The 27789-nt window shown below is 44.0% G+C and overlaps 2 protein-coding genes across 2 annotated transcripts; one reads left to right on the top strand and one right to left on the bottom strand.

Annotated features, from left to right (window-relative positions):
• Positions 1–54: 54 nt before the first annotated feature.
• On the bottom strand, positions 55–10683 carry si:ch211-13f8.1 (uncharacterized). The gene is made up of 11 exons (XM_062557861.1): positions 10617–10683; positions 8803–10043; positions 7779–7845; positions 6521–6673; positions 4834–6002; positions 4468–4471; positions 3575–3865; positions 3007–3226; positions 2405–2517; positions 2109–2299; positions 55–1740 (listed from the first exon to the last, which is right to left on the bottom strand). Exons 2-11 carry the CDS (start codon positions 10007–10009, stop codon positions 1547–1549), a joined length of 3609 nt encoding a protein of 1202 aa, XP_062413845.1. The 5' UTR covers positions 10010–10043; positions 10617–10683; the 3' UTR covers positions 55–1546.
• A 552-nt stretch (positions 10684–11235) lies between these two features.
• rc3h1b (ring finger and CCCH-type domains 1b) lies at positions 11236–26007 on the top strand. The gene is made up of 20 exons (XM_037457181.2): positions 11236–11389; positions 12697–13105; positions 14125–14245; positions 15154–15393; positions 15500–15675; positions 16481–16681; positions 17134–17266; positions 17764–17882; positions 18169–18281; positions 18385–18630; positions 19103–19311; positions 19425–19834; positions 19965–20123; positions 20244–20399; positions 20558–20780; positions 20881–20974; positions 21215–21311; positions 21533–21742; positions 22108–22211; positions 22334–26007. The coding sequence occupies exons 2-20, from the start codon at positions 12875–12877 to the stop codon at positions 22485–22487; spliced, it is 3396 nt and encodes a 1131-aa protein (XP_037313078.2). The 5' UTR covers positions 11236–11389; positions 12697–12874; the 3' UTR covers positions 22488–26007.
• Positions 26008–27789: the final 1782 nt, after the last annotated feature.

Below are 27789 nucleotides of genomic sequence, written 5' to 3'. Positions count from 1 at the left end.
AATGAATAGGCCGGAATGTGCTGTTGCGTGTCAGTGTTTGTGTTGGGGGGGGGGGGCCTTGGACGGCGGTTCCCCGGGGCCCGTGGGGGACTCGTGGCTGGGAGAGATAAAAGTGTATCAGCTCCTGCTCGCATCAGATAAAAGAGCAGCGCGATATCAGACCACGTTCAGGACAAGCGAACGGGTGGCAGGTACATCCTAATAACGGATATTCCGCACCCTTTCTCGTTCTCTCTCCTTCTGTCAAATGCATTTAAATAATCGCGCACATTTAGTCCCGCTAAACTCTTAACGAGGCCAAATAATGTGCGTCATTAGACAGAGCCGCATCGGGATAAGCCCAATGTTAAAAAAAAAATTAAAAAAAATAGCAGCCCTCAATCAGTCACGACCTTTAAGCGGACCTGTTGACGCAGCAGTCACGACCGTCATCCTGCATCCTGCTCAGCCTCACTCAGCCTGCGCCAAGATTTGTACGGATGGTGAGCACTGGCACTACTTTGCTTTTATATGAATTAGTTTAGAAATTTGGGGGAAAATCAACAGGCCTAATTGGGTTAATTAACAATAATTTAAGAATAGAAGTTTAATTAAGAAGATAGCTCCCTTCTTCATGAGTTCTCTGCATGTGGATTCTCTAAATGCAAATGTTTCAAATATGCTCTTGCATCAAAATGACTAAATATAATGTGATACATTGAGTTTTTTTTGTGGTGTTGGGAAAAATGCATGAGGTAATAAAACATTTTTATTTCAAAGTAAACAAGTATCAGTTTCCTGAAGCAACGGAGCACACAGAAAATGGAGGTAGGCATCCTGCACAGCCCCCAGGGACATAGAATATGATCCATTGAAAAACAAAGAGGGAGGATTAATTGCTTTTATGTCTAAATGTAATTTGCGATCCGGTTCAGTCAATAAATAGCTCTTTAGCTTGGGTTTGATGGGCCAGCATTACATTTCTGGCACATCTTTGGATAAGTCAATCATCTGAATTAATCAATTAGATTAATGGCAACATTTAAAATGCAGCAAAACATGGGAACTAAGAATTTAAACAGGACCAAGGTGAGGTTGATGCTGTATTTGTAATGGTCTCAAAAACTCAAGTAAATGCTGTAATCCCATTTCTCTTTATCTTTTGAAAATGGTTTTAATATTTGATTCAAATTCAGATACTTTTGGATCCCAATTCAACTAAATATGATTAAAAGAAACATGGTCAGAAACAAATTGGGCTGCATTTGAATCAGTATCTAAAGTCTTGACCATTGTCTCACAAAATATATACTCTGAAATCTAGTTACTAATTAGTACTACATTAGGTGATTGTTCTTTTCCTTTTGATCCAAATCCCTTGCTGTGTCATATTGTTTAAAAACAGGAAATCAACCTCTAACCCTGTAATCTCACGGAGCCCTTCTCACATGTAAAACTGCCCTGAAACACACGCTGGTTATCCACCGTACGCCGGTGCGGTTTGCAATCTGGGGTCATAATCCACAGCTGCTGGACAAGGGGTTCTGTGCCAGGCCAATCGCGCCACTCAGCGCTGGCTGCGTCGGGCCGGAACGATCCGGAGAGAAGCGGTGCTTTCCCGGGTCATGAGCCGCGTCACGTGGTCCAGACTGAGTCCCGCCACTGCCTCTCCGTTCACCTGCAGGATTTCATCACCGATGCTGAGTAGACCGATGTAGGGGCCTTCCCCACCGCCGTCACCCACTTTCTCCACGTACACACCTGGGACACAGACAGTTAGTCACAAAGACACATTCAAGGCGAAGCAGTGGTTGGATTGCAGGAGAACACAGGGGCAAATATAGGATTTGAATAGAGAAGAAAAAAAAAGGTGGAAGTGGAAAAAGGAAATAGAGGATGCCTTTGTGTTTACTGAACCGGGCAAAATGTCTAAGCCTGTACACAATATCGTAATAAATAACATGAACTAGCTTCATTGTCTCTGATGACGTTTGGTTTTTAATTTAACATTAGGAGATCGTTTATATCTGAGGAATGACATTTCCATTCTATTTGTGTCTATTTTGTTTTCAATATACGGACCACAAAAGCTCCCCATTTAAGACAAAGAAAATATTAAATGGAGTCACCTGTGTCTGGTCGACCTTTGCCCCTTGAGATGACAAAACCAAAGGGACCATTTGGGGGTCTGACGAGCTCCAGGAGGAGGGTCCCATCAGGGAAAGCCTGGGTGACCCGACCCACTGGACGCGCAATTCTGGAGGTACGTACATCCTCGACACTGAGGGCCCTGTGCAGATCCAGCTGAGGGCTATCGGGACTGTAAACGTGGAAATTCAGATCCACGCATTAGAACGTGCATGGAAAAAAATAATGTATAGTTTGTTTTCTATTCATCTGTCTTTCTTGTTACTTTGCCACTGACCTCGGTGCCAGGCCGTACGGTATCTGCACCTCTCCCAGTATCGTTGAACGCTCTGTTCTTCTCTCCAGACTCTGCACTGACGAGGCTTTGCGCAGTTGGGCCAGTGGCAGCACCTAGTGGCGGATGAATGGCACCGTCATAAATTGGGTTTCTCACATTGGCGAAATTCCCCAAATTGGCTTTTGGAAGAGGAACTTTTTGGCTCTAGCACCCCTCTAAAACTAAAAAGTGTGTATGTTGGGCAACTCGCACACAAAATGCAAATAAAGGCTGTGATTGGCTGTAATAGAAAGTTGTCTGCTTCCTCTATTCTTACAGCGGCCAAAAGGATAAACCACAGAAGGTGCCGGGAAACGTGGAAAACCTGGAATGCATCCTCCATGTAGGTTCAAAGGTCAGTAATGCTGAAAAGCCGTGGGTTTAGTCCACTGTGGCAAATGGTTGGTGAAAAGTAGTACAACTGGAAGTTGTCGCGTAAATAAGATATTTCCACCCACATTGACTCTGACGTGGCGATATCAAATAAAAGATGATGGCGGAACAGCACAGCAGTCCTGAAAAGAAGGTAACAACTTTGCACAGAGGAGGTTTTCTTGGCTCACCGTGTTGAGGGTCTGCAGCGAGGGTGTCCTCTGCATGCGGATGATGGGATGTGGTCTGCGCGTGGGGCTTGGGGAGGCAGAGCTGACCCGCGGGGCAGTGGGTAAACTGAGCTGCTCCATGCTGCTGGAGCGGCCTCCTTTCACGAGTCTACCAACACTGTTCAGACCGATGGAGGAAAAGAAGCGACGCAGGAAGAGCTTTGGCCGCCCATCCAGCTTCCTGTGAAAGGTGAGTTAAACATTGTTTGTCTTTTGTTTACTGTTATGTGGACTCAGATATTATATAACGACATCCCCAACTCAATCAACTATCAACAAGCCAGGGATTAAGCTTGTTCTTTTGATCAGTGTTAAATGTTAAATGTTACATGTAAAGTGATTTCTTTCCAGTAGAGGGCAGTGTTGTCTTGATGTTCACACAATGGTTTAATAACAACATCCTGTGGTAGGCCAGTTTTAATCTTCTAACTGCTACCAATCTGGCACCCTCAAGCTGTTTTGGGAACAGCATGAAGGTGGAAAAGGATTTAATTTCTAAGCTACGACGAGGGTGTTTATCTTGGCTTACCTGGACCCGTCAGAGTTTTCCTCCCATATGGCCTCAGCTCTCAAATGTTCTGCTCTCAACAGCTCGGCTCTGAGGTCCTCAGCCCGGGACATAGCGATGCCGCGTGGAGCAGGACGACAATCAGGACCAGAACCAGGTTCACCGTGACCTGATACAAATGCACATTCGGGGTGGATATGAAAAATAGATATTTTCCTATTGTGCTCTTTTCTGGTCCGTTCGGGTTTTTTTGTTCTATTATGCAACATTTTAAATGAGATTGTGTGAATCCAATAAAGACATTTTTGTCTTCTGTCGTATTATGTTTTGTTCCTTTCTAATACTACTGTTTCTTTTCTATTCTATTGTATTCTGTGATTGTCATCTATTGATTTTTTCTGCTCTGCTCTACTGCATTATATTGTATTATGTATTATTATATATATGTATCTATTGTATTCTATACTATTATGCAAAATTTGAAATGAGAATACGTGAATTTCACCCAACAGTAATTCCTGCACATTCTCATTCCCAGGGCGACAAATACATTCAGGGAGTGCGATGACTTGGATTAAAGTAGCAGTATATGACGATTAGAGCATTAATGAAGCAGCAAACAACCATTATTTATGTAAATATACTCTGGCGTATTGTCCATCCGAGCAGAGAACCAAGTAACTCTCCTTCTGGGTGTGTGGATATCTAAGCTCAATCTTTATCGGCTGTGCATGGTTCTAGTGCACGTTCATGCATGTGTGCATGCTTCGCAGCAGTTACACCTGCTATGCTGCAGAAAGGAGGCCGTCAGTTATTTCAGGTCCAAACATGGAGATTGTCCAAAACCCGTGTCTCAACTCAAAAGTTGAGAGTGTTTTCCCAGCGATGGCCGCGTGTTTACTGCAGCCATAAACCGTGCTACAGTGAGCCAGACAAAACAGGTTTGTGTTATCCAAAGTAATCAAGTAGTCCAACGGGCCATTTTTAAAGGTCCTGGTACATCACTTTACGAACATAACATATACCGCATGTATGTTCATTGGAAATTATAATACAAATTCATGAAATGTCTATTTTGTATGACGGTTAATCTTTTTTTCACACTGCACATTTTGATGCTAATAATTCCTTTAAAGCAGGACCATTTACTTCTTCCCTGACTGCTCTTACAGAATAGCAAACCCTCTCGTACCAAAGAACGGTATCATTCTACTTACAATCTAAATGGCAGAGACACAGAACCCTCTACCACACCCTGCTAATCCCCAATGACCACTCACCTGCTCCATCTGGTGTGGCATCCCAGAGTTCAGCAGCTTGTAGGTCAGCGGTGAGCCGGGCTGGGGAGTACCTCAGGGTGGAGGGCCGGATACAGGGCACTGGGCTGCTTGTTGCGAGGCCCCCTTGGGTCGAAGCCACTGCACCCTCCCTTCTTGCCTCCGGAGAGTCCAGGAGGCCAGAATGCTGGGAGCCTCCCTCGCCTCCCTGATTGGAGGTGGTCTGGAACTGAACCGTGGACTGGCCTGCAGCAGAGCGATTCCTTGAACTTGACTTCAGGGCGGACTTTATAGGCAGCGATGGGGGAGGGGATTCTCTCAAACCGTGGGGTGCCTCCAGCAAATGGGGTTCCAGGGCCACGGGGCTATCCGGGGCGAAGGAAACCGCCCTGCTCAGGTTGACCCGGTTCCTCGGATTTGAGTTGCGGCGTTGAGCCCAAGACGGGCCGTAAGGGCCGTGGTCAGACTCCATCCGACTTTCTCCTTTCCTGCTCCTCCTCCTGAGTTTCCCAAACCCGGATCGTTTCCATCCCGTGTGGCTCTCTTTGCTCTCTCCCAGCACGTACGCCCCTGCAAACGTGACAGTCAGAGGGGCTTTGGGACGAGTACTTGCCTCCGGCTTGCTGTGAGGCACAGAGGGATTAGCCGCTTTTTCCCGAGGGTCCTCAGCCTGCTGTGGCTCAGTGTTCTTTGGCTCTGACGGGGATGAGACTGGCTGAGGTTCCTTGACTACAGAGCCACACGCCTCACATTTCTTCACCAGCACTATTATCTCTTTAATCACTGTGGTGGGCTGGCCACTGACACCCACGCCATCTGTCTTCTGCGAAGGGGGCACGGGGACGCTTTGATTGCCTCTGCTCCTGTCTGAACCGCTGCTGCTAGAATCCGTATGACTTTCTTTACTTTTGGACTTGGGCATCCCAGACCTGCTACGTTGTCTCAATCGATCCAAGTATCGAGACTCCGCTTCTTTCTCCGATTCGTCCTCAAAGCGCACCCGTGTGGGTGAACAACCGTACCTTCTAGATCGAACCCCTTGGTCACCCTGGGAAGGGTCTTGGTTTGGCATAAGAAGGGGACCAGATACAGTTTGAGCTACAAGATCTTCTTTGGATGGAACAGCTTTCTGCACACGCGTTGGAATTGGGGAATCAATTTGGGGCTTCTTTCTGCAGAATGAGACAGAAGTGCATATTGATGAAACATGTTTTGTATGTAAGAAGGGGTCAGCCATCTCACAGCAACTACACACCAAGATAGATTTCTTCAAAATAAGAAGTTTTTGGTTATTCATTTAAAAAATGGCACAGTACATTGTAATTAGGGATCAATTACATCTATTGGCTACAAATAGGATAGCACTGCAGTATCAAATTCAGGAGCCAATGGAAATTCTCCTACAGATAGACATAAGGTGATTAAAGCAAACCATGTGATGTACACATTATTTCCTTTGCAGAAGCACAGCAAACATTGTCTTGGCATTGTCGGCTCAGTGTTTTGAAAACACATAGCACAATCGAGTTCCAACGCATTACTCATTTTCAGTTAGCACACACCAGCTAAACTGGTTTTTAAAAAACACACACGCAGCACAAACACAAGTGGTGCATTCAGAGTCTGCAGCACTACTTGTGAAGATGGCAAAGGGGTCATTGTCCACGTAAGTAGATGTAAGTAGACGTACACGCTGGATCTCTGGTCAGAATGTGAGCGTCTGCCGGGGCGATTGCCGTTGATGTGATTGGAGCGGGCCTTGAGCCTTGCTCTCTCCAGGAGAAGCTTGGCTTGCTCATGTCTGGAGCTCAGGGGGTGCTCATCACTGATTACAAGAAGAGACCTGACGATAAGAAGAAACATGGCAATATGAACATAAATAAATGGTCCAGGGGATGAAAGTCAACGAGGAAGAGGATAGAGAAGGGAGAAAAAAAGGTCGTTTTTGTGTGTTGTGACACATCCAGCGACATCCTATTCCCTGCGGATTGACCTAATGTAGAGTTAGTGAATCAAGCTGCATCCTCCTAAGCTGTTTTATGTAATATCAGATAGGCGGGGGCGCGGCCCTGGCAGTTAGCATCAGAGAGAAACGTCATCCTTCCATCTACCCCCATGGCCCGCAGATAAGCTGCTGTGCATTGTGCTTCATCTGTACTTGTCTTTATCCGCTGGCCCAGTGACAAAGATAGCATTGATACAACAGCCATGTGGATTATCCTTGTAATGGGCTGAGTATGATTCATTCTTTCCTGGTGTCAGGAGAAGAACATGTTGTGTTTTAATAGATAACAATCCAACACAGGAAAAATAGCAGTCGGTTTGGTCGGGTTCAGCTGTTTTATTCTGCGGTTAATAAGAATAATGACCAGGATGCAAGCTCTAAAAATGTGTTGACTGTAAGTATCTATTTATTATAGTTTCCTTTTTTATTTTCTCTTAAAGTAAGGTGATGGAAGAAGCAGTACAGCTCTGTGGTTCTGGCTTTCAAACACACTGACACAGCTCAACCCGATTTGGCATCCCCTTCTCCCAAACATTGGTAACTGAATAGCGGTGTACAATATCAACAAAACACTTTTGATTGATACGAGGTCCTGGGAATGGGGGAAATGATGTGGGTTTGTCTTCGTGTTTGTTTATCTTCTTTCCCTTTCAACAATAAATCTTTTTTTAAAGGTTCTTTCTTTGTCAATCGAAAATATTTGAACACTTTCATTCATTTTTTAGTTTTTTCTAAATATCAAAGTTTACAAATATCAACTATAGAATGTCAGCTTCATCAATATACATTCAATTTAATGTGTATGTGTTTAAAAAAGATTAATATTTCAATCCAGCAAAAGACAGATCCTTAATTCCCTCAAGCAAGTAATACTACAAAGATTGCAAAGAAGTTGTATATCTGCACCCCACACCGAACACATAAAGAAGTTGGCCTCGCTCACCTCAAATAGGGTTCGAGTTCCTGAGGGAGGATGGCTGATTCTGAGCTGTCCAAAACCCCATGGCCACCTGGGATGAGCAGAGAACAGAGAGGGAGTGTATCGTGATGCGCTTGCTTCGGAAAGATACTACTGCCAAAAGAGCCTTCAGCAATGGTGTGACTTAAAAAATGGGTTTAATTGTACAATTTTTGTAAACCTTCAGTAGATTCAATGACGGTGTCATAGGTTATAACCTGACTGATCCTTGACGTCAGTAAAAAAAAAAAAAACACAGGTTATGCAACCACAGAAAGACGGATAAAGGCAGATGACAGAGAGACAACAACGAGGGGGAGGAAACCCCTCGTCGTCATGTATTCGCAGATTGCATTGGCTGTTTTAGTATAGACAAACTCCCGCACACTGAGTACAAATATATGGTATTGCAAATAAAGGGTATAGGAAAATACATCATCTCTCATCTTACATGACTACAAAGCACACTCATTAGCACACAGACAATTATACAAAAGCAGGGACACTTCCCCCCACTGCGCTGACTGCTAATAATAGCAACAAACTCATCTGCACATCTGCACATCTGACATCTGTTCAACTCTGGGAATCAGCCTGGTCACATGCTGTGTTTCTCGGTAGAAAGACAAACGCTTGTGTGACGAATTGAAGCTGAGTGTTCTTCTAAGCACAAATGTTGACAGTACTTTTTAAGAAAGCTTCAGAATGCAAATGCCCTTTCTAAAACACTAAGCTGAATTCTTTTCTCTCCGCTCGTAGTAGCAAGAAAGAAGACTCTCTGACAATCGTTAGCACACGTTACACAACTATGGTGCACAACAAAGTCAAGAAACTATGAATGAGTGGCTTGTTTAAATTATTATACTGGGATGCCTGTTTTAATTTCTATTTGTATTCTTTAAGTCACACAACAGCAGACAAATATGTCTCCTTCAGAGGCTTTAAAAGTCTATGTTTCTCCCTCCCTCTTCTTTTCTTTTTATTCGTCAGCTCGAACTAATTGGCTTACCTTTGCAATCGCCTCTGTGTGTCGTGTCCTCACCGTATTCGGCACATTCCCCTCCGCTCTGCTCGCTCTCCTCTGTGCAGTTTGGGGATCTTTCCCTCAACTTTACATAAGCTCTCCGCTTCACCTTCAGCTGGTCATCAGCAGAGAGAAGCCCGCTAGGCGACGGCATGCTCTCCGAGCTGTCCGAACTGCACAGTCCTTTCCCTGCGTCCCCGGCGTTTAACTCCTTCTGCTCGCACCGGTCCAGGTAGCGCTCCACGCTGTCCGAGTCTTTGGGCTCTGCGGATGCGTCGCTTTCCTCCACCGCCCTTGCGGCATCGCTCCTGCTGCCTTTAGAACACCCTTGAGGCTCTGACGGCGCTTCAGCCTCCGTACGATCCTTCGGAGGTAGAGTGGAGGGTGTCTTGATGGGGCTCACGCCATTCAGAAGCAATGTTTCCGGGCGTACTACTCTCCAGAAGCCCTTAGGTGGGGCCCAGTGTCTGGTTGGCGTTGAAGAAGAGGCGGAAGAGGTGGTAGCTGCAGAGGTGGTGGCGGGAGATGACGAGAGCGCAGGCAGAGGAGGAGGAGGAAGAGTGGGCGGAGGAGGGGACGGGTCGTCCTTGCTGCTGCTTGAGTTATCAGACAGAAGACTCTCGAGGCTGGTGCCCTCCCCGAGCCCACAGGGCCGGCCTGTCAGAAGGCCGAGCTGGTCCTCGTTTCTCTCCGACCTCTCGTCTTCGGTTTCCTCCACCTCCTGGAAGAGCCGCTCTCCTTGTGCGCCGGCTGGAGGGCTGTGGATCTCGAAACTGACCTGAACTTTCACCTCCTCCTCTTCATCACTGCTGCTCAGGTTTTTCGCTACTCCCGACCGCCAGGAGGGTGACGTCAAAAATACCTGACCCTTTCCTCTGGGCCTCTGTCGGAGGAGAACCTCGGTTGAAATCTGCCCAGCTGAACTGCTCCTTAAGACATCTGCATCCAACCTCTCTCGTTCCTTCTCCCGCTCCTTCCCTCTTGCCCTTCTCGGCGTGAGGGACTTGACCTTGTTTTGCAGGGCGTGAACAGCGGAACACGGAGGAGGAGGAAGTCGGGTGCTCAAAGAAGGAGCTGTGAACACCGGCTCAGGGACAGGGCCAGTGATGAGTCCCCAGTTGATGGGAATCCCAGTGGGGACAGGGGAACCGGATTTTGGTTGGATATGACCAGCTACCTTTTCTTCCTCCATTGGCCGGTCATGCACAGAAAAGTCCAGATAGATCCTGTTGATGATTCAAAAAAAGAAGAAGAAGAGACTGTTTTTGTATGTGGACCAAAACATATGGCAGTTCTACATCTCTGTCACCGGCCACCACGCCTTATCTGCGTGGAGAGGAGATGTGTAATGTGGATTTGGTCACATTGACTTATCCACTGATTACTTTGCAGTGCACAGGATAATCCTTTAGATTGAGAATAAGCAACTGCCTGCAACTGAGCCCCGTGCACAAATAGACAACATCATGAAGGTTTGTTGCCAGGCAAAAAATAAGTACTCATTGTTCAAACCTTAGAAATAACTCCCGCTCAATCCAACCAATATTACATTATTGACAAAGTAAGCTTTAGTAAGGAAAAGCAACACATTCCCTGAAGCCATATGTAGTTATATAACTACGACAGACAGGGGATCTTGTCCCGTGAAATTACCTAAAGATTGTGTCCGTTAAAACAATAGATCCAGCGTTGAAAGTTACCATAAATTCTTGTGCACAAACCATAAACCATCGAACACAAGCGAGACGACAAAACAACTTTCATCTGCGGGTAGAATAAAAAAGGAGCAACCCAAATACCATCTCTCAGTGGTTCTGCAGATGCTGGCGACGCGCTCCCGCTCACTGTCTACATGCTCCTGGTCCAGGCGGTCCTCTCGCTCATGATTGGTGCTGTAATCTCCGCAGAAATCAGTAGGATTAAACAAAAATGGAATAAATTGCGTGCTTTAAATGTAGTCCTTTCCTCACAAACCCGCCGGGGGTGGGGGGTGAAGCTCTCTGTTGCGTAAGTGCAGTGCACTGACACCCTTCCACAGTAATAAGTCAATGCAAAAAAATAAATAACCAAAAAATATAACTAAAATTTCGTCATGGGCCTAAATGAGATAAATGAATGTATTGTCATCGCTTGAATATTTTGACGGTGCAAATTAAAAGATATAAGCTGGTGTTTGGTATACCGTAATTAATGATGCATCTCTCACAGAACCGACGGGTCGCCCCCGCTCATCTCACTGGCGCGTGTTACACGCACGCACACGCGCTCGTGCACAGTCCGCCTAATTGGGACAATGTTCTGCATGCCATTTACCATAATGCCCAGATGTGGTAAAGATTCAACGGCCAACGCTGCTCTATTTAAATGTAGTGGCTGCACGTGCGGCCCGCCGTCAGCAGAGGGCGCCATGAGCCGTTACACCCAGCTAGCTGTAACCGGCTAGCGAGTCTGTTGTCGAGTTGACACCCTCCCCAAACCTCGGCAGCAGCTAAGCTGCACAGTCGACATGGCAAGAAAATATCGCAACAATTTCCTAAAGAAAGATGAAAATCTTCCAAGTCTTTTGGAATGAGTGAGTAGTATTGATATTCGTTAACCGTTTCTCCCGAAAGGATATATAGGTAGAAGCCGCATGTTCGGTTTTAGTCACGTTTATGACGCATAGCTATAGTCAAACGTTGGGTGTTGCTAACACGACTGGTAGCTAGCTAACGAGCTAACTGCTATGATAGGGAGGAGTGCGGTTTGTTCACTCGCTTGCTAGCCTGTGCTCAGTCGAGAACAGAGGATGGTTTTTGTGTCAGCTATAGCTGCTTCTCAAAATGTAATTAAACCCTAACCCTACTGCAATTAGGATCTCCATTACATACGTGTGTCTGGAAAAATTAAATACATGGTCAACACAGTTGTGTTGCTGTGTAATTTCGGTTGCTAGCGTTACATAATCTCGCTGTTGCAATTCAAATGGCTTCTCATTCCAGTGTCACTGTTCTCTTGCTATCGTTTCCTTGACCAAAACGCGACATGGCAGCTGATGTTAATTATCTATCGTCAGATTGTGCAACGTTAATGGATCCATAACCGATGCTACGTTCTGCATAAACACTACCATGAACAACTATATCGTATATTCAATATAAATGTGTATGTCTATATTTTAGGGACGACGTTTGCCAGCTAGCCAACCCAGCAAACTAGCCACCCATAGCCTAGCCCGCTAACAGTGTGCTAATGCTAACGTTCCCTACAATTAGCTCGCTAGCGTACTGCCTCATTTCAGAGCAAACACTCGTTTGTGTCCGATCAAACGTAAACATGGTTAACGGTCACAACGGCGTAATCGTCGTCCGAAAAAGGATTTTGCAGCAAACGGTTTCCAAACTGGATTAGCAAACATTAGCCTCGTAACAAGTTAGATAGCGCAGAGGGACCTGGTTGTTAGCCTCTCCAGGACCCTTTGTCCATAGTCATAGTGGTTAGCAGCTCTTCTGAGTAGGCCACACAGCAGTTGTTTTGATCCTTCTGCGTCGCTTGTTTCATCGGTATTTTAAAAATATGTGCCGTGTCTCTTTGTTTTTTTGTCTGTTTGTGAAACGACTAAGCATCGCTTACCGTTGTGAAATCATAGCAAAACCGACATTTATTTTTTTAATGTTGTAATGTATGGGAGGTCCACCGAGGATCCTAACGTTACTTTGTCATCCCGCTGCCTTCAATGCATTTCGTAATTACGGATGAACTTAATCACAGCATAACCATGTTTTGTTTATGCACTTTGATACATTTGCAAAAAAACAATCTACATTGTGAAAATGATGCAAAGTTTTAATTCTTGAACGTTTGCATAATTTTAATCATCTTCATCTTTCTGTTTTACAGTATTCATCACGAGATGTAATCCAAAATCCACAATGTGTGAGGACATCTAAGAACAATTGAGTTCGGAAGACAAATTCTTGATTCCAGTGGAATCTTCCATATATATATTATTATTAGATTTTTTTCTCTGTGTTAAAGCTTACATACATTTACACACTCGTCCGATCAACATATAACCATGCCAGTGCAAGCACCACAATGGACAGAGTTCCTGCTGTGCCCGATCTGCACACAGACATTTGAAGAGACTGTTCGCCGGCCCATCAGCTTGGGCTGTGGACACACTGTCTGCAAGATGTGCTTGAACAAGTTGCACCGCAAGGCCTGTCCTTTTGACCAGACAGCCATCAGCACAGACATCGAGCAGCTACCTGTCAACACTGCCCTGTTGCAGCTGGTGGGAGGCCAGGTAAGAATCATGCATGTGTTAATTAGTAAATTTGTTTCAGCAATTCATTCATGAAGATCTTGCATTGACTTGATTAATGGAGAGCCCTTGTTGGTGCTGGTTTGGGATGAATAATCCTATTGTGACTGTATGATGTTTCCTTAATTACCTTTCAAGGATTAAATTTGTGTTTTACTCGCAGACTATTGCATGATGCACACAACTTGGATTCCTTTTATGAGTCACGCTTTAGTCATGGGCAATGACTTTAATACTGTTGGTTCACTGAGCGCTGGAATAATAAGGGAAGCTGCATTTCTTGAAAGCAGAGTTTGATCAGAAGGGCGAGTCACAGCTAGTCTTTTGAGATGAATAGTCTTTGATTTTGAAGTTTCCAGATATAAACTGTTTAACAAAGGATAATGTCAGTGCATCAACTATGAGTGTGTTGTGAGTATGATATAGTCATCACTGGGATGTCCTCTCTCTTACCCGAGTGCCTTGTGTATTCTCACATACATCTCACATAATTGTTTATAAGCATTTTCATCTGGGAGTGCTGCAGATCAACAACTCGTGCTATACAGAGAATGGCAGATGAGCATTCACTACTTATGCTGACATTGTTAAAATGTGAAATATCCATTTTCCGGTCAGTCACATTCTGTTGTTTGAACATGGAGTAAGTCACGATTCGGTAAAGGGAATAACTAGAGAAGCATATTCTAATAGTTGCCCCTAACCGTGTCTCGGATAGGATAATAAGCACTTTAAAAGATAAACGGCTCTTAAGGCACGGGGGAGTTGCATCACATGTTTCATTGTCTGTACAATTTGTTTTTGCTTTTGATTACATATTCACAATGTTTGATGTATTGGCTAAAATACATCTGACAATTTCAGAATAATTATGTTTTCTATTACACATACCACCATTAAGGTAGTCTGATAAACATTTCTTCAAAAACACAATTGTACTAAATAGCTTTAACATTGGCAATGGGTTCTTTTAATTGTGTCCCTTTGGTGTCCTGTTGAAGGTTCCTAAGGCTCAACCAGTTGCCTTGATTACCAGTCCAGAGGACTCGCAGCATTATGAGGAGGCCAGGCAGTGTGTGGAGGAGCTGGCCCTCTACCTCAAACCTCTCAGCAACACCCGAGGTACAGAAAAAGCACTTGCTTGTTACTTTAAGTTTGTTTCTCTAATGATCTGTTGACACTCTCATGTTGCCTTTCAATGAAACTGTAGGCTGATGTCCAGTCCTAAATATTCCTTGCATTTAAGTGGTTTTTGAACGGGGCCATGAACCCATCTAAAAAAATGCAGGAAGTTGTTTAGTCATTTCCATTATAGCAACAATAAATGGCTAAATAAGATCATATGAAGGACTGCTAAACTTGATCTTGTGTCAAAATGTAATTGGCTGTTTAAATTGTAATTGTAAGTTTGTATTTAACTAAATGTAAGGACATCCTTTCTACTGTTACATGGCACACTTAGCTCTTGTGATCACTTACAGTAATATGACAGGAAATCCCAGTTACATGTTAATAACCCACATGGGTGACTTTATATCCAATTGGTTCACTTGCACTAAATGTAATGTTCACATTAGTTGTGAACATTTTAATCTGTTTTCTTTGTCAATAATTGGCCATGTTAATGATTGGAAATGATTGGCCTTACAAAAGCGTGTGTTTCACAGTGTCACTCAAGTAAAGAAAATCAGTGAGCACATATAAGGCATCATGAGTGAGTTACACAAGTAGATCTTTCATCTAATCGCATTTAGATAAAAGTTGGCTTATCAGATATGCAAGAGATGTTTTTGTAAGGGAGGAATTGTAAAATGGAAAGTTACTGCAGTAAACCCGTTGGATGTAACGGTCCAACTGTATCATTAAAATTACTGTAAATATTCAATAATGGTAAGAATTATTGCAGCACTGTTTTAGTAGGCTGGATTACTTGAAGATGGTCGTACCTGATATACTGGTTTATGAGTGTTTGTGATATCTGAGTTCATATTCTCCTGGTTTACCACCCGCCCTCTCCAATCACTCATCAGGTGTGGGCCTGAGCAGCACGGCCCAGAGCATGCTGAGTCGACCCATGCAGAGGAAACTGGTGACTCTGGTCCACTGCCAGCTAGTGGAAGAGGAGGGCCGGGTCAGAGCCATGAGGGCCGCCCGCTCTCTGGGCGAGCGAACAGTCACTGAACTCATCTTACAGCACCAGAATCCACAGCAGCTCTCCTCCAACCTCTGGGCCGCTGTGCGTGCACGAGGATGTCAGTTTCTAGGCCCAGGTAACAAGCACGTAGCCACTTTTTGAGAGGAAGCAAATATCCTATGTAACTGTTTGCTTTTGGTAATCTCCCCTTTACTCCTGTATTTTTGTTTTACCTCTCCTAGCCATGCAGGAGGAAGCTCTGAAGTTGGTTCTTCTTGCTCTGGAGGACGGCTCCGCACTTTCCAGGAAGGTGTTAGTTCTCTTTGTGGTTCAGAGGCTTGAGCCACGCTTCCCGCAGGCCTCTAAGACCAGTATTGGGCATGTGGTGCAGCTACTCTACAGGGCCTCCTGCTTCAAGGTATGTCACTGACAGAGAACCAGAAGAATACTTGATACATTCACGTGTTGCTGCTCCGCTACAGGACTTACTGACTACATAGTAGAGCAGCCCATGCCATGCAGATACATACTTGTTTTTTTTTTGTTTTTAACCCTCTAAAAACTTTTAGCACATTTTTCTCTCTGAGGTTATGTTTTTTTACTACAATAAGTCCTGCACCTCTATGGAATCAGCACACCCACGGCTAGCTACAGAGACAAACTCCAAAAACCTTAAGCCTGCAGCTGAGTCAGTTTCACAGCATTTTTTCACGTGACTGTTGATCTCAGCGGAATCAATCAATGAAGTCTGAATGAAGTATGACAGTTTTTGCAGGTTCTGTGTTTGAGTGATTGTATAGTTTTGTTGATTGTTTAACAAAAACATGCTTCTCAATCCTGCTAGTAAGTTTTGGGGTTTAGCAGGTTGAATCCTTGCTTATCCAGCACCTTGTGTTTGGTACATTTCCACAGTGGAGATAATACATTTCTCATCAGCATTTTGTGAAACCCAAACGAAAGCTAAATGGTAACTATAATGTTGTCACAATGTGTTCACATATTATCTTATGAATATATATGAATTATCGTAAAATTAAATGAAGTTATTAATCTTCCCAAATTGATCTTCAATGATCAGCAATTAGATTTGAAGTAGGGAACTACTGTATTTGTTCTTTTTCTTTTGTGCCGATCCATGACTTCTATGATCAATGGAAGAACAGAGGGAAAAATCCTTTTAAAAGTCCCAACCACTCTTTTCTTCTTTCTTTGTGGCTCCTTAGGTGACCAAACGGGATGAAGATTCGTCCCTGATGCAGCTGAAAGAGGAATTCCGTACTTACGAGGCTCTGCGGCGCGAGCATGACTCTCAGATAGTTCAGATAGCCATGGAGGGTGGACTGCGCATCGCACCCGACCAGTGGTCCTCTCTGTTATATGGAGATCAATCTCACAAGTCCCACATGCAGTCTATCATAGATAAGGTATGTGAGCGAAGTGAATGTGTTGTGATTTGTATTTTTCCATGAAAGGCAGATTTCATTAGTTATGTGCTGTAATGTTATTGTATGTGTGTTAATATTATTACATTTCATTTAGCTTTTATCCAAAGCGACTTACAATAAGTGCATTTTAACCGTAGAGAAGAACAAGAAAGTGCAATTTCATCAAATTAGCCGTTTTACAACGTGTTATAGATAAGAGCTGTTATAAGTACAATTTACTTGCTACAATTTGTTAGTGTTTTAGTCGAGGTAAAGTCTGAAGAGGTGTGTCTTTAGTTTGCGGCAGAAGATGTAAAGGCTCTCTGCAGTCCTAATGGTATAAATGATGCAGTTTCTAAGCTCTTTATGCCACAGCATGTGTCTGTCTGCCATACACCTGCCAAAGCATTCACTCACCAATTCTCTTTTTTTTATTCTGCTTTCGAACACAGCTGCAGACTCCGGCGTCTTTTGCTCAGAGTGTCCAGGAGCTGACAATTGCATTGCAGAGGACCGGAGACCCAGCCAACCTAAACCGTCTGCGGCCGCACCTAGAGCTTCTGGCCAACATTGATCCCAGTCCTGGTAAGAAACCAGTCATTTAATGACGTAGGCTCTCACAAGCTGCAATCCAAACAGTGGCCATTGCATCTTCTCAAACATCTCTTTCACACCTTTTGTATTATTTCAGTTTATTTTATTTAATAAATTGCATGCATTGCATTAACAACTTGTTATAGTTTAATAGGGAAAGCAAAGAAAATGCATACAAATACGTTTGGGTGTTATGCAGCTTTAAGCAACTGGGGATTTTCAATCTCCATTTTTGCAAGTAGTTGTCATAAACCGCGTCATATGGTGGTACGGCGAGGAAGTCTCATACCGGACCAAATATACCAGTTCAATACCAATACACAAAGTCGTAATGTGTTTAGTCATAAACTGTCCACTGATGCTCGGATTTATTGTTATTGCAAATATTAGATCTATTCGGGGGGGTTCCTTCCAGAATTTATGTTGTGAATCAAACAATTGCCTTCAGTTATTGAGTTGTAAACGTTTCTCGTGTTCCGTTTCCCCAGATGCTCCCCCTCCCACATGGGAGCAGCTGGAGAAGGGGCTGGTAGCAGTGAAAACAGTGGTGCATGGGCTGGTGGACTTCATCCAAAACCACAGCAAGAAAGGAGCCGACCCTCAACAGGTTGGTCTATCCATTGAAACAGGACACAAGCTGCTTCCCATCCCTTATTGATATATGAATTAGTAAACAAGCTATATTCAATTGATTTAATCAAACATCCACCTCAAAGTATTAAATTAAAAAGTCTTGTTAGAAATGAACCTGTATCACCCAGCTCTGACTTAAATTAAACACTACCAGTATTGAGTGTTCAGCTCCGTTTGTTGTTTTGCTCGACAACATACTAAATGTCACAAAGGTTGTGCATGCCATCTTTATTTTCATAACACTTGATTTCTCTTCTCAGCCTCCTCAGCACAGCAAGTACAAGACGTACATGTGTCGTGACATGAAGCAGAAGGGAGGCTGTCCTCGTGGAGCCAGCTGCACATTTGCGCATTCTCAGGAAGAACTGGAGAAGTGAGTCTGATGAACATTGCCTTTTAGCACTTCATTAAATATGTCAGTTCTTACACCGTCCGGTGTGTCTCATCCATTTCATGCTGCGTTTCGCGTTCTTCAGGTATCGTAAAATGAATAAGCGCCTGGCAGCCCGCCTCCCTGGCTCAGGGGGTCTCATGTCGGATGAGGGTCTTCCTCTTGACGTCGGAGTGACCCGGAAGCCCTCGCCGCTCACCAACGGTAGCGGTGGATCCTCCTTGCCCCAGCTTATTGCCCGTGGCACCGACACGGTCCCGTATGAACTGTTGCGTAAACCCATGAAGATGGATGGAGGGAGTCCCAGCGCGCCAGGATCCCCACCGGATGGGTGAGTGTTGCAGTCTCTGTACGTGCCACGGAGCATTCCCGTAAACCAACTAAAATTTGAATACTTGAAATGAGGTATACAGTTTTTATTCAAATAAAAATATTTAATTTGAAAGTATAGCCTCTCATAAAAACATATATGTAAAAATACATTTTTTTGTAAGTGGCGTTAAATCTTAACTGTGATTACAGGTCTCTGTAATGTGTACTTGTTTTTAAAGAAATGTGAATGCAAAATGCATTCACATTATTTTGTCTATTTTTAAGTGATAAATCTGGTGTGTATGTTCACAATTCTACTGAGCGTAAGCGGTTGATGTGTTATGTCAGTTTTGTTCAATAGATAGAGGGGGCTCATATTATTGGATATATATAATCTTTTGTTCACTCAGTAACATTGCGGCACGTAGTTGTTAACTGACACACATTTGACTGGATGTCGGACTGTAATGTTTTAACATTTTTTCTTGTAGGATGGACTCTGTGCTGCCCAAGCCTGGTATGCCACCTCATGCCATGGCCCATTCAAGGATGCCAGTGGACCACCTTTCTGGGGTGAAGCACATGCCCGTGGTAGCAAGAGGTTCGCCCGTCTACCCCCAGGCACCGCACCCTGAGATGTGCTATGACTCTCGCCCGCCCCCCTCTGCTTCTCAGTATGACCCCCCTCAATACCCCACAGGTAGGGGTCAAGTAAACACAACGATGCACAATCAGCATCTTCTTCTTGTGTGCGCGACTGACAACATTTTTGTGAAAGTTGGTTTTAATCATTGTCCACTTATTTTTTCTCAGGCTACCCTTACCAACAGCCACCGCAGTACGTCCCTCGGGACTACATGCGTAACCCGCCACCACCCAGCGAGTCGGGACCCCCTTACCAGGACCCATATCCTGGCTATGGCCCTCCAGAGCGCTCGTACCAGGGCCCTCACTCCGGTCCACCTTTCTCTTACCCTCACCCGTCGCACCATGACAGAGGTCGCCACGGGAACTACAATGGCCCGCCACCTCCCCCACAGCCGTACCCGTCACAGAGGGACGGACTGGTCCGGATGAGTCCCGCTCCTCTTGACATGCCCCCGCAGTCAGTTGGACAAGCTAACTCCCTTTACCACCAGGAGCCCAGTTCACGTGATAGATACCCTCCAGATGGCTACTATACACAGGGGGCCCAGCCTCCACCCATGAGGGGTTATGTCCGGGTGAGTTTGTTTGGATTGCTCTTCTTCTAGGTGCCCGTAACTCTTTACGGTGCCAGCCTAGTTTTAAAATACAATAAATGAATGCTAGTAGTTATGTAACAATCTTTCTGTGTGTGTGTGGGTGTCTTAGGGGCCTTCATACAGTGGTTCACAGCCCAGCCTCGACTACCTGCACAGACGCCGGCAGGAGCTGTTATCACAGCTGGAGGAAAGGAAGGTCATATCCCCTCCACCATTCGCTGCCTCGCCCACTCTTCCTCATCCCTTTCCCAGCGACTATCCTCCAGAGGTCAGCATACGCCTCCGCGACTGGTTCAGATGATATACAAGCGTTTTATGACTTGATACATTTAAAGATTCAAGAATTGTATAAGTGACGGGACGCTCTCTGTGTGTTCTGTGTCTGCAGTACGGCGAGGAGAACTCCAAAACCATGGGGAAGTGCAGAGAGCCCGACTACGCAGGGCAGTACTCTCCCTGGTCTTGTGAAACCATTGGCTCCTACATTGGTACAAAGGATGCCAAACCCAAAGATGTTATGGGACCTGGCAGCATGGACATGATGGTGAGTTCAGATGGACAACTCTTATTAGAAACCATCATTTGAAGAAGTGAAGGAACGAAGGAACATGTGGCCCCAGCCGGTTCCTCCATACACATATATCTTATACTTTTAAATGGTAAAAAAGCACATTTACCACCACTCTCTCTGTGTCTTACCAGAATGCAGAGGCTAAGAGTATGAGGGAACAATCACTGGAAGCTCCTCGGAGGGGCGCAGAAGTGAAGGACGATGACCCCATCATCCCATTTGGCCCCCAGCCCACTGTGTCACGCTTCGGTGCCATCTCCCGGACCTCCAAGACGGGCTACCAGACCACAGGTCCTGGGCAGGCAATGGCCTCCCCGCCACAGAACCCAAGCTCTAAACATATGGCAATGTCATGTAAGAAACCATGAAGAAAACAACAAATTAATACATAGACCTTTTGCCGCATAGTCATTTCACATAACAGTGGTGCTAAGGTTTTCCACCTCGCCTACAGCTGAATACGCATATGGAAGCCATGGAGGATGGGGTGGAGCCTCATACCCCTCACACCAGACTGCCTCCTCCTCTCAGGGACACTTCAGTGAGCGGTGAGGCCTGTGTTTGATTTCCTGTCACCTCTTTATTATTCATATGATGATAATGATACTAATCGGACTGTTGATTGTAAAGCAGTTAGCAGCAAATGTCTTATTTTCCTGACTCAGGACATAAGACAGGGGAAGAAGTTAATGTTCTTAACATTTTCTTGCCTCATGTTTGGATGTTTTTGATTGAAGCACTTGTTGTTGGAACTTGCTGTACAAATAAAACTGCCTTGCCTGTCACAGTATGCCTATGGCAGCTCCAGACAGAGAGCAGTTAAAGATTGAGCTGCAGCAAGTCAACCAGCAGATCAACCAACAGACCCAGATGCGAAGCATGGAGGTGTGTATGCTCTCTCAGCAACGAGAGGACACAGGAAATTACTAAACCATTTTGAAACGTTTAGATATGCCCCGAAAAATGTTTTAAATTGCAGAGAGCATTACTTAATATTTTCTGTATTTATATTCCTGTTGTCATGTAATCATGACCTGTGTTCCTCCTGCCAGAAATTTCCAAATTGCATACACTCATTCTATTCACTTCCTGTTTTGCTTTCCTAGGCTTCCAGTAACTCTTTGCTGCTGCAGAGGGAGGGCAGCGCGTTGGCAGGCCAGGCTGTGCAGGCCGGCCAGGGCCAGGCAGCAGCTCAACAGCAGCCCAAGTGGCCAGCAGTGGGAGCCAACACCACCCCTGTCTCCAGCGAACAGCTGAGCCTGGAGCTCCACCAGGTGGAGAGAGAGATCGGCAAGAGGACCCGCGAGATGGCTTTGGTAAGGGGGGGGGGGGGGGTCGGGGTGCCTGTTTACTAGCAACAAGGGGTGAGACCGTATAAAACTATGTGTACTGAGAGAAGATATTGATTGAAAAACTAAACTAAGTTTTCTTCAAGAACCCCTTCAGCTGCTGTTTGTAGAAGTCCACTTTACACCATCCAGCTTTTTAAGGATTTCTTTTTACCGCCATTACCAGTGCTAAAATGCACAGAACAATTGATTCCACCTAGTCGTGTCTAGGCCGAAGTCTTAAAAGATGTTACATGATTAGGGTTCAGTTTTATCAACATTCTGTTAAAAGCAGAATAGGTGATTGGGTGTCTTTCTAGCAACTAAGCATGTTTTGTCCATGTCAAAATCAGGAAAACCAAGTCACCCACGATGTTCAGCAGTATAAGATTAAACCTGCAGAGAATGGACAACCAGAGCATAAAACTCAGCTAGAAGAAATCTCCATGGCTCTTGGGTGGGTAAACACGTACTTCACTGTAAAACTGTTCATATTCCCCAAATACACCTGTGTTTCTTCAGTACCATGGCCCAGTATGCCCAGTTCACACTGGTTTCTTTTTTCCGTCTTTAATTCAGCGAGGTGTCGAACGGATCCAACAGTCTCCAAGAAAGTGCAGTGGGCGGGTCCATGCTGTCACTGACCAATAAGACGTCTGCTTTGGGCTTGTGCTCTGATCCAGGCGCCGCTGGTTCAGAAATGCAGAAGAATGGCGTCCATTCCTGCTCATAGGCGCAGTGCACACACACACAACCACACATGCACACACTCAAGATGCTCAATTGAAAAGCATGCACAGGCACCCATTCTATTTAGAAGATGAGCAGTATCTGCCGTGATATGAATTTTCTTTCTTTTTTGTTCTGTGAATGAGCTTTTTTTAATGACTTTCCTTGCCTGGAAACCAGAGCATATGATAACATTTCTTGTGTGTGCATTTTTTTTCCTCTTTCTTTTTTTTTTTACCGAAGTTAAATATAAACAAAGCTCATCATAGATATGTCAGGAAGAGAAAATGGTGGTGATGTTGACGGTGGTATTGTAATTTTATTCAAAAAAAGGTTAGGCCTATCCCATTCCTAATAAACATAGTCATGTATTTAATTGATCCTCCCCAGATAAGATTTGTGTTCAGCTGAAGCTGCAAACAAAGCAGAGGAGCAGATTCTACACACTCGGAAAAGAGTTATCTGGCCATTTATGAAGGTATTGTAGGAATCTGCGTGAGCGCGTCACTTGGTACTCCACCCCAGAATCGTAAAAAAAAAAAAAAAGTGTTTGCTCGGATGGAGATGGTCTGAGGAGGGAAAAGCAGAACAATGTTCCACCAGTATTCAGCTGAAATGACGATGCGCTGTGTTACAGAAATCACTTTTGCGGCACACGCGCGTCTTCACCTGCCACCAGAAGTATGATTTTATGAATGCGGTTTATTAACACATCCTGTATGTTTCGTACTTGAAGTATATTCTATATTTAATTGAGGCATTCTGTTTTAAAGAGTGCAGCAAGTCTTTTTGATAATAAGCTTTCCACTTGTTTTCTATAAGGGAACCTACTATGTGCTTCTCGGCTGCGGTGTGACCCTGATGTGGTTTGGCAGTGCATTCAGTCCTAGCTAATTACGCTGCGGGATCCTTCCCAGCGTGCCCAGAAATTGTTCTTTTGGGGGACGAATGGAGAGTCCACCTCTCTGCATCAGGAGTCTGTCGGATCAGTGTCGTTATGAATTAGGCTAATTGAGCAGTTCCCTCCTCAGAGCATCTCGTCGAGCCACGCCAAAGGCCTCCCCATTGGGATTATCTTGTCATTTGTTCTCCTAACTTCTATGAAGTTGCCTTCCCTTGTGTTCTTCGGTTTATTTTTTATTTTTTCATGCTTTGCTTTTGTTACGATTCGGGGGGGGTGTGGCTTACCCAGTGAAGGCTTTTTACGGAGGGTCATTTAATGAGTGTCCTCCTGTCCGTTGGGAAATGGTCGAATTCCAAGCAAAAGCTAAACTCGCCGTTTGCGTTCCTTGTAGCGTTTTAGGCTACGCAGTACATCCAAAAATCCTGTTTACAGTCAAAGATGTTGATAACCAAACCCGCCACCTGAATCGCATTGAGTACTTTTAAGCATTTTTATTGGCGAGTTATTACAATAGCATATTTACTTCGGTCATCATCACCACCATAACCACTATTCTAGCTCTTTATCCACCAAGCAGATTGTTTACTGCCGATGCTCGCGTGTCGAGCTCTTTGCCTTCTGTAAACAATGAGCGTGACAGCTGTGCTGGTTGCCGGGTAGAGAAGACCCTCTGGGTCAAGTTGTTTTGGGGTTAACTTTGACGCTTTTGGTCTTCGGGAAAGCGTTGTGACAAATCCCTCACAAGTGAGTCAAAACAAAGCCGACACTAATGTTTTGTGTCCCTCACGCGGGTGGTTTGATAGGCATCTCTTCCAATATGTCAGCGCCATGATGCTAGGTGTTTGGTTTTGTTATTTTTATTTTCCTCCCCCACTTCAATCTGGCTGCTCCTTGCTACATTTATTGTTTAGGTACACAGCTCACTTATACATATGAGTATGTATACATACATTAATATACTAAAGCACTATTAATGTGCCACCTCTTATTTTACTCGCTCAGCATTTATATTAAATGATCTCTATTTAGAATCAGCAAAATGTTTGTTTCTTTTGGTTGTTTGATTTGTTTTCTGTCCATTGGTTGCCAACACAGACTTTATCCTTTCCCAGACGAAGGACTTCTGTGCGCATTGATGTGTGTTCACTTAATCTTTTGTGTTCAAACAAAGATGTTCTCTATAGACTATGCTTCCGAAGAAGACGACAAAATTCTGTAACTTTGGAAAATTTATGGAGAAGTTTTGTGTGTGCTAGATTGTATTGTAGAAAACGTACCCTATGTTTTTTTTCCTCCCACAAGGTGTGCTGTACTGGGTGATAGTTTTGAGGTATTAGAAAAGTGTTGGGGTTTCCCCCCCCCCCCCCCCCCACGTATGTCCCTTAGAGGATATTCAGGAAGTCTCTGATGAGAGGTTGGCCTTAAATCCTCTTTGCAATGTCCCTTTACCTTGTCTGCTTTCAGAGCACAAGGTGATTTCTAAAATAGTAAAACACACTGAATTGGACTGATTTAGAGTCCTACAGATGGACTCTAGTAGATGCCCCCTCACTTTTTGAAAATGTAATGCAGAACAGCAATGTGCAAATATTGCAAATCTCAAGATTTGACAGACTGACAGCAAAATGTAATTATTTTTTTTAATGGAATTGTTGTTGACCTAGTTCGGTTTGTAGTCCTTTTCTCTCGTTTTTTTTCTGTTCCTGCAATAGTTGAGTGAATTTACTGACCCTGCAAGTCTTACAGTCTTTAATGCATCATCTGACCTGATGTATAGTCAGCAGCTAAGAGTTTCTGAGTGACATTCACACAATAGTTTTGTTCTCCTTACACGTATATTTACAAGAAATTGTCCCACCAGCTTTAATTCTGCTGTTGCAATGCCACAAATTGACAACAAGTGGTGTTGATTGAATATGACGTTCCTCCCCCTCTCCAAGTACAAGTCAACCAAAAGGAACATGATGCAGGTGTGAGTGAGCCTAAACCACCTTTAGCTTGGGAGGGTCCACGCACCATGACTAGTGGGGTGGTTTACTGTAGAGTAAACAGCAAAGATGTTCATTTCAATCTCCTGTGTGTTTTTGTATCTGAGTGGAACTGCTGTCCCCCCCCCCCCCCCCCCCCTCCCTACATTTACAGAACAAGTTAAGCCCTCCACTCCCTCCCTCCCCTTGACCACTGAACTCTGTTACTGCTGTTTGAGGCTCACATTTTATTCCCTAACTTTCTGGGGAAATTCGCAAATGGCTATTTTATATGATTACTCCCTTGTAAAATATCTCTTAAATTAAGGTACAGGTTTGATTTCAGCAAGAAAAACGTTTTTATATGTATATTATACTCCATTAAGGAATGTCTAGAAATATCTTCCTCCAATGTGGATGTAGCCATTATTACGCCATTTTATGACTTTGTAAGAGAATTCACTGTGTGAAAATTGGTTTGCATTTTTGTATAATACAATCTGCTTTTTTTTTCGTTTGATACGAGAGGGAGGTCAAACTGGAAGTTTGAAGAGAGAAAAAAAATGAACCTGTGAAATTGAGAAAACAAAGTAACTTATGTACAACAGTGATTCTACGCTGAGGGGAAATGATTAAATGATATTGCTAACTGATAGTTTGTCATGTTTTTTTGGGTGGCTGCTTTTTCACACAGCTAATTAAGACTCATGAAGTCTGGGGCTCGGAGGTCAGATAAAGTTCATGACACAAATTAAATATGTTCTATAACCTGTTCATAAACCATAATTACAGTTTACAGTCTATTCTTTGTTTAGCCACAGTTGTGATAATTCAGTTGAAGGAAATTTATATTTCCTTTGCTACTGCCTCAATAAACCTGCTCCAAGACACGCAGGAGGGGCACAGCTTGGAGAACAACACAATACATTTCTGTAAATAGGAGGCTGGACACAAACATGTTCCCTTTGTATTTAATAACTTTTAATATACTTTTGCATTATGTGTCAATGACCATGTGTCAAAGTGAAAACTAACTGGGCAAATGATGGCTGATAAACAACTCTCAACATTAGTGTAAGATTGTAGCATTTAGGAAACTAATGTGTTAGGCAGTAAAAGGCAGGAGGTGCAGCAGACTGGATGGAGAGGAGGACCTCAAGGTGAGGTTAGGTGGACCTGGCAAACACTACAATCAGATAATACATTGTTACATTTGTATTGTGTCTGCAAGGTGTCTTTTCCTGCGGGAAAGCAAGGGTTATGAGACATAGTATTTATCGGGCCCTTAAAATGTAGTTATTGTCCATTTAAGCCATGTGCTGCTCCTCTTAAGCTCTTTATCAACAGAAGATGGATATGATATAGAACTGTTAAATCATCTCTTTAACATGGTGTGAGCAAAACAGGTTTCAGCCTTCACTTAATACAGTCATATATAATAAAGCAACTATTGTGTCAAGTATGGTAGGCTCCCATATGTGGCCTTAGAATACTATAGTCCAGGAATTTTATAAGAAACCCTTAAATCGGTATTATGTCAGGACAAAGCTAAAATATGTGGAATGATTCATCATTTTTTATATATATATATATATATATATATTTTAGGGCCGGGACTCGATTAAAAATATTGACTTTACTTGACCTGCAATTCTATTATAACAGTATGGAACGGTTGTGGATTCCAGCCTGAGAATTGAGGTTGGATTCAAAAGCATCAACAGGTGTGTGGTGGAACAGTGCAGGGAGATAGCAGGAAGGCTGAAGTGTGGAGGATCCTCAGTTCAAACCTGCTCTCTCAGAAGGAGGGTTTGGTTGCAGTCAGGGCTTCAAGCCGTAAACTTTGAAACAGTTTTGAGGTTTAGTAAACAATCCCAAGGTCTAATATGAGAAACGGACACAATGAGGCATGTGCTTGAATAGCACAAGGGAACAACTGAAGGGCTGCAGGCTCCAACCTGGTGTCTGAGGTTGTGGGTTCTTGGCCCTTCATGCAGACATCACTTCTGCTTTGAAAGAGGTTTGAGGTGCAGTCTCAAGGTTAAATACGAGAAACAAAATTTTATTTGGTGCATGGTGAGGTAGTGCAGCACAAGAGCTGAGGAGCTACTGTCCTCAATCTATAGGTTGTGGGTTCAAGCCCAGTCTTGGGTTTGAGCCTTTGGCTTTAATTCAGGTTTGAGTAGCAATCTCAAGCTTAAATACAACAAACAAAGGGTTGGTTAGTGTGTGGTGAAGTAGCACATCGGAAGAGCTGCTGACATAAGCCCCTGCACTGCACTTGAAGGTTGTGGGTTCAAGCCCAGATGTGGAAATAGCATTTAAAAATAGTTTTGAGGTTTAACTCACATGCTCAAGGTTAAATAGGAGAATCAAAGATGCCGAAATGTGACCAGGACTGGTAGTGTAGGGGTGCAAGAAGGAGCCGAAAGCCT

Source organism: Pungitius pungitius, chromosome 15, assembly GCF_949316345.1.
Source record: "Pungitius pungitius chromosome 15, fPunPun2.1, whole genome shotgun sequence".
Lineage (NCBI taxonomy): Eukaryota > Metazoa > Chordata > Actinopteri > Perciformes > Gasterosteidae > Pungitius > Pungitius pungitius.
The sequence above is the reverse complement of the archived record's forward strand: the minus strand, read 5'-3'. Positions and strand labels throughout refer to the sequence as shown.

Excerpts from the sequence above, each read along its gene's own strand:
- si:ch211-13f8.1 (XM_062557861.1), bottom strand. The coding sequence starts at position 10,009 with ATGGAGGAAGAAAAGGTAGCTGGTCATATCCAACCAAAATCCGGTTCC. Across the intron at positions 7,846-8,802 it reads ACACAGAGGCGATTGCAAAG|GTGGCCATGGGGTTTTGGAC; the intron begins GTAAGCCAATTA and ends TGCTCATCCCAG. Across the intron at positions 1,741-2,108 it reads CAAAGGTCGACCAGACACAG|GTGTGTACGTGGAGAAAGTG; the intron begins GTGACTCCATTT and ends TCTGTGTCCCAG.
- rc3h1b (XM_037457181.2), top strand. The coding sequence starts at position 12,875 with ATGCCAGTGCAAGCACCACAATGGACAGAGTTCCTGCTGTGCCCGATC. Across the intron at positions 15,676-16,480 it reads ACAGGGCCTCCTGCTTCAAG|GTGACCAAACGGGATGAAGA; the intron begins GTATGTCACTGA and ends GTGGCTCCTTAG. Across the intron at positions 22,212-22,333 it reads GAAATCTCCATGGCTCTTGG|CGAGGTGTCGAACGGATCCA; the intron begins GTGGGTAAACAC and ends TCTTTAATTCAG.